General features: G+C 36.5%; 3 protein-coding genes across 5 annotated transcripts; all 3 read left to right on the top strand.

The window, feature by feature from the left end:
• The first annotated feature begins 1,163 nt into the window (after window positions 1-1,163).
• On the top strand, window positions 1,164-7,739 carry LOC104779161 (protein STRUBBELIG-RECEPTOR FAMILY 7). Of its 3 annotated transcripts, none has more exons than XM_087502904.1 (22): window positions 1,481-1,827; window positions 2,044-2,275; window positions 2,368-2,478; window positions 2,572-2,616; window positions 2,792-2,851; window positions 2,934-2,981; window positions 3,360-3,505; window positions 4,082-4,214; window positions 4,299-4,370; window positions 4,479-4,544; window positions 4,630-4,701; window positions 4,787-4,855; window positions 4,947-5,018; window positions 5,114-5,179; window positions 5,269-5,331; window positions 5,414-5,745; window positions 5,832-6,121; window positions 6,206-6,477; window positions 6,552-6,684; window positions 6,766-6,899; window positions 6,990-7,146; window positions 7,238-7,739. In XM_087502904.1, exons 7-22 carry the CDS (start codon window positions 3,403-3,405, stop codon window positions 7,367-7,369), a joined length of 2,166 nt encoding a protein of 721 aa, XP_087359030.1. In that variant the 5' UTR covers window positions 1,481-1,827; window positions 2,044-2,275; window positions 2,368-2,478; window positions 2,572-2,616; window positions 2,792-2,851; window positions 2,934-2,981; window positions 3,360-3,402; the 3' UTR covers window positions 7,370-7,739. The 3 variants fall into 3 exon arrangements, with proteins under 3 accessions (XP_087358961.1, XP_087359030.1, XP_087359002.1); XM_087502876.1 differs by having other exon boundaries at window positions 1,504-1,827; window positions 2,214-2,275; XM_087502835.1 differs by lacking the exons at window positions 1,481-1,827; window positions 2,044-2,275; window positions 2,368-2,478; ... (1 more) ...; window positions 2,792-2,851; window positions 2,934-2,981 and adding an exon at window positions 1,164-1,357 and having other exon boundaries at window positions 3,220-3,505.
• A 219-nt stretch (window positions 7,740-7,958) lies between these two features.
• Window positions 7,959-8,519, top strand: LOC147949595 (uncharacterized). Its single transcript, XM_087502976.1, has 2 exons — window positions 7,959-8,158; window positions 8,255-8,519. Exons 1-2 carry the CDS (start codon window positions 8,012-8,014, stop codon window positions 8,384-8,386), a joined length of 279 nt encoding a protein of 92 aa, XP_087359102.1. The 5' UTR covers window positions 7,959-8,011; the 3' UTR covers window positions 8,387-8,519.
• On the top strand, window positions 8,508-11,485 carry LOC104704817 (pentatricopeptide repeat-containing protein At3g14330). Its single transcript, XM_087502948.1, has 2 exons — window positions 8,508-8,693; window positions 8,825-11,485. Exons 1-2 carry the CDS (start codon window positions 8,681-8,683, stop codon window positions 10,789-10,791), a joined length of 1,980 nt encoding a protein of 659 aa, XP_087359074.1. The 5' UTR covers window positions 8,508-8,680; the 3' UTR covers window positions 10,792-11,485.
• Window positions 11,486-12,636: the final 1,151 nt, after the last annotated feature.

The raw sequence follows: 12,636 nt of genomic DNA, 5'->3' as shown, positions 1-12,636 counted from the left end.
CGTGAGTTTCTTTAAGATGATTTTATTAATTACTACCTTAAATACCCATAATTGCGACATTAGTGTTTGTCACTTACTCATATTTTACCCACATGTTTATTCACAAACAAAACAACTTACCTTTTCGTGCACAAACAAACTCACTTTTTTATTTAGTAAAAAACAATTAACTTTTTCACTCAATTTCCTTTTTTTTTAATTCCACTTAGATGTGAAGGGAAAGTAATTAATCCTTCAAAGCATAATTCTTCAAAGCAATGATGGAATGACCCAATCATAACCAATCTTCAAAGTAATCTATACTGTATGAAAGCTTCGTTTTTTTTTTCTTGTCATAAAACTTAATTCAGTATATGACATTGTCATTCACAGAAAAATGTAAGCTATAAGCTGAAAAAGTATATATTAAAATAGTCCTGTATTAAAATACAAAAAAAAAAAGAAGAATATACAATACAACCTTTAAAAGCGCGTAGGCCTTATGAAAACTACAGGTAGCTATTATTTAATTTGTATATATTTTGAATTTTTATTTTCTTTTAATTTGTGGGAATGAGAGAAATGCATAAAAACCAAGAAAGACAATGCGTCAGAGCATAACCATGATACACCAACCAAGATTAATTGTTTTTAACAAAATTTGATGGACAAATTTAAAAGAAAATTTAACATAGTAATAAGAGCCAAACTTAAAAATAAAATAAAACCAACACTATTAAATGTAATAAAGTCACGGTAGTTTAGTACCACTAGTTTTCATGCGACTAAAATATGTTATGTAAGTTTAAACTATAAATCACTCTATCTTAAACTTGAATTTTTTTTGAATATATTATTCAATTCTTTTTAATCGTCAAAGCTCTATATTAATGAGAACTATTTTCTAAAAATAACTTAAGAAACCATTAAATTTACATGAGAAAATCAGAAACCGTAAAATTTTATACATTTTGCAAAATGATTAACAAATATGTTATCACTACTAAAGTTATATTTAATACTCAATGAATAAAATAAGTTCAATGTAATACACAAAATCTTTCAACTATGCTTCAAACCAAGCCATGCCCCGTTTAGTTCATTTAGTTAAAATGGTAATATGGTTTTCGGTGAATGGACTACTCAACCGCTATACTTATCCTGTTATCAGATAATAAACCTCCGGATTACCTCTCATTATAAAAAAAAAAAAAAAAAAAAAAAAATTAGTAATAAAAAATGTAAAAAAGTAGTATTGTATATGGAAGAAAAAAAAAAATTGTAAAGCAAAGGGATGAAGCCTACTACTACTATTAAAATCGCAAATCGTGCTTGCCAGCTTTACTCGATAAATTCGTCTTATGGCTGAAACAATATAGTATCTAAGACTATCCTCATCGGCACAATTATGTTGTTTCTTAGTTTGTTTCTTAGGGGTAGATAATATTAATTATTGAAACCTAAGCTAAGAAATGCAAGATTCGTTTCTTATTTTAGGATTGCAAGAAACGTCTCTTGCTGGACAAGTGTCACAAAATCAGTGGGTCGAGTTTTATTTGGGACGAAGGGGTTTAATTTTTTTTTTCATCTCTCTTTCACTTTCCTTTTTTCTCTTTTCTCTCTCTCTCTCTCTCTCTCTCTCGAGACTTTTCGCGATTTCAGCTTGAATCTCTTCTTCCTTCGATTCCGGAAACTGATTGCTTCTCTTCCAGTTGATTCCCACGGCTATTGGACTAGGATTTGGCCGCGATTTGGTTCCGGTGAAGCAGGGGGCATGTGATTCCGGTGGTGAGCGATCCGTCGAAACCCTAATATTTGGGGAAGATTCAAGCCATTCGATTTGTTCAGGTAATTGTTCTTGCATGTCTAGTAATTGTTATTTGTTTATTTGAAAATTGTCTCAATTTTAATTTAATTATGTCTTTTGTTTGTGAGACAATTTCGGTTGATCTGGGAAACTTAGATTAATTTTCGGTGAAGTGTTTGTAACACTTCTTAATCTCCTCATCTTATTATTCACTGATGAAGTTGTTGTTGGTGAATTTTGATTAATCTCTTTGTTAGATTCTCATAATAGGTTGAATTGGGTTTGTGTATCTGAAACCGATTGAATCAAAGTTTCTTCCTTTACGTTTTGGATGCCAAGGAGTTTTTCCCTTCTTACTACAACCCTAAGAAGAACAATCAGGTTGGGAAACCTAATCAATTTCTCTCTGCTGACGATTTTGCTACAGCCAAGAAGCAATCAGGTGAAGAATTTGAATCTGATGCCAAGAAGGATGATAATACCAGGAAGGTAAAAATAATTCTGTTTGTTGTTAAAGCTTTAAACTTTGGTTAAATGTGCTTGCTTTATATTCTGTTTTATTGATGTTTTTGTTATTACAGAGAAGAAACAATTATAGCCAAGGGAGGAGGAGGTTGACTGGGAGGATTTCTAAGGCTCAAAGATAGGATAGTATTAGAAGAACAGTGTATGTTTCTGACATTGACCAGAGTGTAAGTTTTTATTAGTACTCTCTGTTAAGGTTGTGTGGAACGGATTCTAGTTAAGTTGCATCAATGTATAACAAATCTGTTTTGTGATTTTAGGTGACTGAGGAGGGTCTTGCTGCCTTGTTTAGTAACTGTGGACAAGTAAGCTTTAAATTAATGTTTGTTATATATCTTTCAACTTAAAATATAGTATTTTTTAGGTTGTGTGACAAAAAGCTCTATAGGGATACTGATCAGAAGTTATACTAATCATTTTGGTTTCAGTTTTGAGTTTTGAATTTTACTTTGGATATCTACTGTGTTTTGGTTAATTCAGTCAGAAGATGAAAGGGAGATGTGCACAAGGACAATCTACTGCACAAATATCGACAAGAAGGTAAATGCTGAACTATCTACATAGAATGTATACATAATTTTATTACTGTCTCCTGTTTAAAGATTTTTTCCTACGAGTGCAGGTTTCTCAAGCTGATGTGAGAACCTTCTTTGAGTCTGCATGTGGTGAGGTCAGAACAGAACCTATACTACCTCATCTCTCTCTCTTATTTGTATAATTAACCTGAAATTTTGAATATTTTAAGATATTAATTATTATTTTACTATATTTATTATTAAGAAACCCTTAAATTTGGTTCTACCAATAATCAACAAAATTTTCCTTAACTCTTAGCAAAGTTTCTTCTCTTTTTTTTCTTATTAAATATGCCTTAAGAAACAACTAAGAAACTAAACCAATGAGGATAGTCTAAGCTAACCAAAATTTATCCTGAAATAAAAAACTATTATTAATTAAAATAATAATAAAAATCTCAGAAGAAGAAATTTACAAAACCAGATTTTGGGTTTTTGCCATTTGGGTTTTCTTCTGTCTCATCTGCTTTTAGAGAGAGAGAAGAGAGAGAGAGAGAAGAGGGAAGGAGGAAGAAGATGATGACTGAGAATCGTCGGGTGGTGGTTTTGGCTCTGCTTTTACTCTGCATTGTTGGGTTTGAGCCAAGTTTCATCCTTGGAGCTACAGATGCATCAGATAGTGAGTTTTTAATACTTCTTCTTATAATCTTCCACTGTGTTTTTTTTTCTTCTAATTTCTTCCAACAAAGTCTCGATCTTTTCAGGTTTTTTTAATCCATCGTTTTGCTTAGTTTTTTTTTTTTTTATGGATGATTCTGGGTTTATGCTTCTTTTACAACTTTTGATTTCCTTCATAATCATCCCAAAACTCAAACCTTTGTGTCATAATATGTTCTTTTCTTCAAAACAGGTTTTGTTTTCGACCAAATGTTTTTCCTTTTTTCTCACACCCAAATCTTGAAACCTTTTTTTCCTTTTCCACCCACTTTATGTTTTTGTTTGGTTCCTTTCTTGTGTGCTTCTTCCCTTTTCTGGGTTTTTTTTTTTCTTTGTGGGTTCAGTCTAAAGCATTCCTTCAATTAAACAGGAAAATTTAACTTCTTTCAATATTATCTACTTCATAAAATCTTCAAATGATATCAAATCTTGGGGGATCTGCTTCAAGGAACCGACAAAAACAAAAATCATCAAGATGATTATGATTTCAATCTATGGAAAAGTTCACTTATGTTCTCTTGGTTCTCAATATGTGCAGCTTCTGCGTTGAACATCATGTTCATCTCCATGAATTCTCCAGGACAGCTATCACAATGGACTGCATCAGGAGGTGATCCTTGTGGCCAGAACTGGAAAGGCGTTACTTGCTCTGGTTCACGAGTTACTCAAATGTAAATGACTTTTATAGAAGAGATTACAATATCACTTATTGCTTGTTGTATCCGTGCTTCTTTTAATACATTACCTACTTGCAGAAAGTTACCAGGTCTTGGACTGTCTGGAACACTTGGATATACGCTTGATAAATTGACTTCTGTTACTGAGTTGTAAGATTCATCTTCCATGATATCACCAAAGTTTTTTACTTTTGTGTATTTGATAGTATGGCTTATAAATAATCATGGATTCTTCTTCTTTTTTGCTGAAACCTGCAGTGATCTAAGCAACAATAACCTTGGAGGTGATTTGCCGTATCAGCTTCCTCCAAACTTGGAGCGATTGTAAGTTTGATGATTCTCTCTGTTACATGTTATTACAAGTTTCTTTGTGTGTTTGCAAGTAGATAAATTTCTGAAATTTGTCTAGGAATCTTGCTAATAACCAGTTCACTGGATCTGCTCAATATTCCATTTCTCTGATGGCACCTCTCAAGTACCTGTAAGTTCTTCTATTATTTATCTTCAAACATCTGTTGGAGAAAGATTGGTTTGGTTATTTAATACTCTCCATTTGTTTTGTCCAGTAATCTTGCTCACAACCAGTTAAAGCAACTAGCTATCGACTTCACTAAACTTACCTCTCTCTCTATCTTGTAAGATCGTTTTTTTCCATGAGTTGAATCAGTTAAGAAACTTGATCAGTTGATAAACAGATGTCTTGACATTTCTAATGTATGTTTTCAGGGACCTCTCTTCCAATGCTATCACAGGGTCTCTCCCAAACTCCTGTAGCTTTCTTACAAGTGCAAAATCAATGTAAGACTTCTTATAAGTAGCTCTCAATGTATTGAAAAAAGCTCACTGTAAAGTGAACCAGTTAATACTAACATTGTGTTTATTGAACTTCACAGTTATCTTCAGAACAATCAGTTCTCAGGCACCATCGATATCCTAGCTACCCTTCCTCTTGAGAATCTGTGGGTAACTTAAACTTATCCATTTTTAGGAACTTATCAACCTGTAAACACCCCTTGAATGTTGTTCTTTCTGAATGCTTCCTCCTCAGGAATATTGCAAACAATAGATTCACAGGCTGGGTCCCTGATTCTTTGAAAGGCATTAACTTGCAGTAAGTTTTTCTTTACTTTCTTATGTTCTTGGATCTATTTTCTTATCTAACTAATTATTTTCCTGAATGATCTTGGAAACAGAAAAGATGGTAATTTATTCACTTCTGGGCCTGCACCTCCACCACCTCCGGGTACACCTCCGATCAGTAAAACACCTACTCCAAAATCCGGTAACCGTGAAACCCGGTCCAATGGTGATTCCAGTAGTAGTAGCAAAGACTCCAACAAATCAGGGATTGGAGCTGGTGGAATAGCAGGAATAGTCATTTCATTGATAATTGTAGCAGCAGTCATAGCTTTCTTCTTGATCAAGAGAAAAAGATCAAAGAGGTCACCATCATCCACGGACATTGAAAAGACTGATAGTAACATTAACCAACCCATTATACTAGCTTCAAATGAATTCCATCAAGGTAATTACAAATTAATTTGTCAAAAAAGTATATACATTATATGATCATATGTTTTTTTTCTAACTTTGTAATCATTTTGGCTGCAGAGAATAAGTCTGTACAGAATCCACCATTAGTTGAGACAAAGAAACTGGATACTTCATTGTCGATGAATCTACGCCCTCCACCAGCTGAGCGACATAAGTCGTTTGATGATGATGATTCAACAATGAGAAAACCCATTGTTGCAAAGAAAGCTGCTGTTGTTGTTCCTTCAAATGTAAACACGTATACGGTTGCAGATCTTCAAATAGCTACCAACAGTTTCAGCGTAGATAATCTTCTCGGTGAAGGAACATTTGGAAGAGTATACAGAGCTCAATTTGATGATGGAAAGGTATTTTAGCTTTACATAATCCTTTATTTGTAACAGCATAATGTCATAATATTCTGCTGCTGAGAAATTGTTTTGATCTAATAGGTACTTGCTGTGAAGAAAATAGACTCTTCTGCGCTTCCCACTGACACGGCTGATGATTTCACCGAAATAGTATCGAAAATTGCGCATTTGGATCATGAAAATGTCACAAAGCTTGATGGTTACTGTTCTGAACACGGGCAACACTTGGTGGTCTATGAGTTCCATAGAAACGGCTCATTGCATGACTTCTTACATCTTGCGGAAGAGGAAAGCAAACCGTTGATATGGAATCCCCGTGTCAAGATTGCTCTTGGCACTGCGCGTGCATTGGAGTAAGCCTTTGTCTAGACATCTCTCAATTATATTATTGAGAGTTATACAGCAGAGTCTCATGGTGTTGTTGCAGGTACTTGCATGAAGTTTGCTCACCATCTATAGTCCACAAGAACATCAAATCAGCAAACATATTACTTGACTCAGAGCTGAATCCACACCTATCAGACTCAGGTCTCGCTAGCTTCCTCCCCACTGCAAATGAGGTATATAGACTATAGACTATAACTCAAGTATATTTGCTTTATGGAAATTGTTCCTTTAACATTCGATTATATATTGTGCAGCTACTGAACCAAAACGATGAAGGATACAGCGCACCAGAAACTTCAATGTCAGGCCAATACTCTTTGAAGAGCGATGTTTACAGTTTTGGAGTAGTGATGCTTGAGCTTTTAACCGGAAGAAAACCATTCGACAGGTACCATTACGATCCATATCTCTTGGCTGCCTGATAAAACTGATCACTTTCTTACGGGTGTCTGAACTGGTGGATTGTTGTGTGTTACAGCACAAGGTCAAGATCAGAGCAGTCATTGGTGAGATGGGCAACACCACAGCTTCACGACATTGATGCATTGGGGAAAATGGTTGATCCAGCACTCAAAGGGCTTTATCCGGTTAAATCCCTCTCCCGATTTGCAGATGTTATCGCCCTTTGCGTCCAGGTGATCAATCATTTATATAATAAAATGTGATGACGAAGATGATCTGAACAAATGAAAATCTGAATGTAAATGGTGTTTTAATCTGTGACAGCCGGAGCCAGAGTTTAGACCACCGATGTCTGAAGTGGTGCAAGCCTTGGTTGTGTTGGTGCAGAGAGCTAACATGAGCAAAAGAACTGTTGGTGTCGGGTCCGGTAGCTCTGGCGCCAATGATTACATGTAAATTCTTTTACCCTGAGAGAGAGAGACCCAAACAAAACACATAAAAATCGTCCCTCTTTTCATGTCTGCTTGGATTCGGAGACGGACGACAACAAGTGACAGCAGAGAGAGACAGACAAAACAAAAACAAACTCCCTTTTTTTTTTTTTTTGGTTTCATAAATCTGATGAGAGAATAACAGCAACAACAACAACTACCCCAATCATGCATTGTACACTCCCCATGTATCTTTTGTAATTTGTAGCTTTTTTTAGATTCCGACAATATGATGAACCAAAGCCATTCCCTTTTGTGAGCCCCCGATCGAAGACGGTAATTTTCCATTGTTATTTTTTAATTTTTGATTGAAAAAAAATTTCCTATTCATAAAATTTCAAGATATGTGCTACTGCTGAACAGGCTTAAACATGAAACAGAAACAGTCGTGTTTTATAAACGGGTTGAAGACGACGACGGAACAGTAAAACCCACGTAACATTACTAGACACCCCCGACCCGAAACATTTTAGTGACACTTGGACACATTAATAACACGTGGCTGTCAGTCACTATAGTAATGCACACCTCACTTGTGAATAAAAAACCATATAAACCATACACGATCCCTTGTAAAAATCAGGTGAACGTAGAGAAAACCAGAAGAATGATGATAAGGAAGTGGTGGAGATCTGTGGGAAGCGTCGGAAAGTGTGATGGTCGGTATGATGGAGTGAGGACGATGGTTGGAAAAGCTTCGAACCGAGCTGGTGTTCATGGTTCGAAACTTCCCGACGCTAAAGCACTTGACAATGTAACTATAATTGTGGCCTATTCGAATTTTATTGTTTGTTTGTAACGAAGTTACAATTTGTCATAGTAATTATATAAGTTCTTCTAATGCATATAGGAGGAAGAGATTAGGGAGAGGATTAATAAAGGGAAAGAAGAGACAGAACACAAAAGAAGAGAGGTCGAGAAAAAAGTTGATGGCTCTCGAACAGGATCTAGCGGCGACGATACATCATCCTCGGACCGGTGATGTTTTATTTATGGTCCTTTTTGTTTCCTGCTAGATGCATTGTTGTAATCTTTTGTTTCTTCGTATCTTATTTTGTGGCCTCGAGTTTAAAAAAAAAAACATAATGCAATATAATGAATGCATTTTATATGAACTAAAAGCCCAAATATTACCGTAAAAGAAAGCCCAAATATTATTAGGCCCATTAAGTGGCTTATCCATCTCCAACAGAGGATTGTTCTGGTTGTGGCACAGAGAAGAGAAGAGATTTCGAATTGACTCATTCTCTTTATTCCTGTGCTGAATGAATTTTCAATGGCTTCTTTAGGTACGTTTACATTTCTGATTTAGAGTTTCAAATTCTACTCTTTTGAATTTTGATGATGTTGTTACAAAGTTTATGCATTGCATTGATTAAACTGTTTCCAATGATATTTTTTTTTTTTTTTAAACTTGCAGATGTTATAACCACTTCACAAGCTTATCTTACTCCATTGGTGGCTCAACGTATCATCACCCATGCTAAATTCTTACAAACCCCTTCGAGACAATCCACCTTCTCAAAGCACTTAGAACTCAATCCAGGTCTCTCTAAATCAACCAAACTCGACGAAGCCGTAACCTTGATAGAGAATTCATCATCATCATCATCCTCACCGTCGAATCTCTCCTCCACTCCAGAGGCCTACACAGACCTTCTTCATGCATGCATCTCAGCTAAATCGCTTCACCATGGCCTCAAAATCTCTTCTTTGATTCTCAACAACCCTAATCTCCGTCACAATCCGAAATTGCTTAGCAAGCTCATAACCCTTTTCTCGGTATGTCGCCGATTAGATCTAGCTCGGAAAATGTTCGACGATGTCACCGATTCAACGCTACTTACTGAGAAAGTGTGGGCGGCTATGGCGATTGGGTATTCTAGAAACGGGTCACCACGAGATGCTTTGCTTGTGTATGTTAACATGTTGTGTAGTTTCATCCAACCTGGGAATTTTTCGATTTCCGTTGCGTTGAAAGCTTGCGTCGGTTTAAAAGATCTTAGGGTTGGTAAAGGAATCCATGGTCAGATTGTGAAACGGAGGGAGAAGGTTGATCAGGTTGTGTACAATGTGCTCTTGAAGCTTTACATGGAACGTGGCTCATTCGATGATGCACGCAAGGTGTTCGATGGAATGTCTGAGAGAAATATCGCTACTTGGAATTCTTTGATTTCGGTGCTCAGCAAGAAAGCTCGGGTTCATGAGATGTTTCATCTGTTCAGAAAGATGCAGGAAGAGATGATTGGGTTTAGTTGGGCGACTTTGACGACGATATTGCCAGCGTGTTCACGTGTCGCTGCTCTTCTCACTGGGAAAGAGATTCATGCACAGATTCTGAAATCCAAAGAGAAGGAACCTGATGTTCCGTTGCTTAATTCGTTGATGAATATGTATGGTAAGTGTGGCGAGGTTGAGTATTCTCGCAGAGTCTTTGATGGTATGTTGTTAACTAAGGATTTGACTTCATGGAACACGATGCTAAACTGTTATGCAATCAATGGAGATATTGAAGAAGAGATGAATCTGTTTGATTGGATGATTGAGTCAGGTGTTGCACCAGATGGGGTTACGTTTGTTGCTTTGTTATCTGGGTGTAGCGATACAGGGTTCACTGAATATGGTCTGAGTTTGTTTGAACGTATGAAAACAGAATTCGGAGTTTCACCTGCCTTGGAGCATTATGCTTGTTTGGTTGATATCTTGGGCCGAGCTGGTAAAATCGAAGAAGCAGTGAAGATAGTGGAAACAATGCCGTTTAAGCCAAGTGCATCCGTTTGGGGATCACTGCTTAACTCTTGTAGGCTCCATGGGAATGTTTCAGTGGGAGAGATTGCAGCGAAGGAGTTGTTTGTTCTTGAACCTCATAATCCGGGAAATTATGTTATGGTTTCTAACCTTTATGCTGATGCGAAGATGTGGGATAATGTTGATAAGATCCGAGAGATGATGAGACAAAGAGGGATCAAAAAGGAAGCTGGTTGCAGTTGGGTACAGGTTAAAGATAAGATTCAAACCTTTGTTGCTGGAGGTGGATACGAGTTTCGTAGTTCAGATGAGTATAAGAAAGTCTGGACAGAACTACAGGAAGCAATTGATAAATCCGGTTATTCTCCTGATACGAGCGTAGTGCTTCATGATGTTGATGAAGTAACTAAGGCAAATTGGGTTTGTAGACACAGCGAGAGACTTGCGACAACCTACTCCCTGATTCATACTGGTGAAGGGGTTCCAATAAGGGTTACCAAGAATCTCAGAGTATGTGCAGACTGTCATTCATGGATGAAGATTGTATCGCAAGTAACTGGGAGAGTCATAGTCCTTAGAGACACAAAACGATTCCACCATTTTGTTGCTGGCATCTGCTCATGTAAAGATTATTGGTGACTGGTGAGGTATTATTCTATATGCAACAAGTGAGTAGTAGAGGAATCTAAAAGACTGAAGTTGTAGAACGGACAAGGTTTGTAACTGGTCATTTTATACTGTTTGTAAGGCTTTTGATAGCGGAAGCTGATAAGGCCGCGGAAGTGCTTGAATTTGCTGCCACAAGAAACCCACGTGCTTACCATCATTGTTGGAGAGTAGCTGAGTAGGTATTCTGAAACCCGAAGCAATGCAACTGATTGAGATGAGGACACATTAAACAGAAACAATCTATCTCGTTCGGCATGACCGTGATTTACCAGCGACGGTAGGAGTGATAAGAGTATGTTTCTGCCAAGCAAACTAGACATGGAGCAGACATAGTCACATAGATGGCCAATATAAACTTGGGATGATATCTCTGACAGTTGGAACCATTATCAGACTGGCGGAGAGTCATATATCTGAAATGGAAGAGAATGGGTGCATCATTTGGACCTAGAACTCTTAACCAAGAAGTTGTTGAAATCACATAAGGTTCTATCTCGTTTTGGGTGGACAACATTTTTGTGGAACACTGGAACCCATTTGTTTTTTTTTTTCTTGTATAAAGTTTGAAGAAAAAAATTGGTTTGGGATTTCTTAGACCTTGTACAAGCTCTATTTATAGAACTCTCGATCTTGGTATATATATTCAACACATAAGTTCCCTCTTCTTTTTTGACGTCAACATGGAAACGATTCTGAAAAATAAGAAAACTGGTTTTGGAAATTGCTAAATTAGTTCTGTTCCCATCGCTGCCTGTTCGATTCTTGCTAAACTAATTAAGGAAATCTTCTATCTTCATGATTAATCAATAGGAAAGCTTGAAACTAAACCTTTTTGCACAATTCCCTTATTTACTTACGTGAACATATTTGCTTATGGAGGTAAAGTAGATATGACAAAACGGGCCAAAGCCCGTAGGTCAAGCCGACTCCTTCGTTACATAGTGGGTATCTATAACTCAATTACACGTCATAATGTAAGGGTATCTATGAAAATCCTAATTGGAATATTGCTTTGTGACGTTCGTTATTATATATAACCTAAACACTTGAAGATCGTAAAGAGCTTTTCTAAGATCAATCAGTGTTTTATTTTTTTTCTTGCTGAAATCTAGAAGAGAGAGACTTGAAGATCATGATGGAATCTATTTCCGACGATCTATTTTGTCTTGCACTAATTTACAGCTTTCTCGTGCTTACCACTGGAATTCCCAGCTCCGCCGCCTTTTTTGTTTGGATTTTGTATCTCGTCTTGAGTTGCATTCTTTATTATTATTGTGGTAATGGTGATAGTGATGATGATGACGATGACGATGACAGCGATAATGATGATGATTATGGCGACAAGGATGTTGTTACTGTGTCACCATATCATTGAATTGGCCAGTATCAATCCCTAATCCTCCCATCAAATCTCCATCGTACTTTTAAACTCTCAAGACTTGGAAGACGCCGTCTAAACTGTGTCTTTTGCCTTTGTGACCTTGTTGACGGTGATCAAGATAGGTTTTGTCGAGATGCAAACTACTGGTCTCCACGTTTTTAATGTTCAAAAGGAACAAAAATAGTTTTCTCTTTTGTTTTCCTTAAATATTTCTCTTTAAAATAATTTAAAAAAAATTGTATCGTTTGTCAATTCTTAATTGCTACTAGAGGACTAGTTTCTCATTGCTTATTGGTTTCTCCCAAAAAGGACTCAGCATATATGCAAGAAAAAAACTTACTATACAGATCATATTGATTCTACTTGCATGCATGAGAAAACTAACTCCTTCGACTATATCTTCCAAAATTTAATGGAAGAACAGATTATATATA

This window comes from Camelina sativa, chromosome 1 (genome assembly GCF_030686135.1).
Source record: "Camelina sativa cultivar CO46 ecotype springtype chromosome 1, ASM3068613v1".
Lineage (NCBI taxonomy): Eukaryota > Viridiplantae > Streptophyta > Magnoliopsida > Brassicales > Brassicaceae > Camelina > Camelina sativa.
This window is presented reverse-complemented; position numbering and strand designations above follow the sequence as displayed.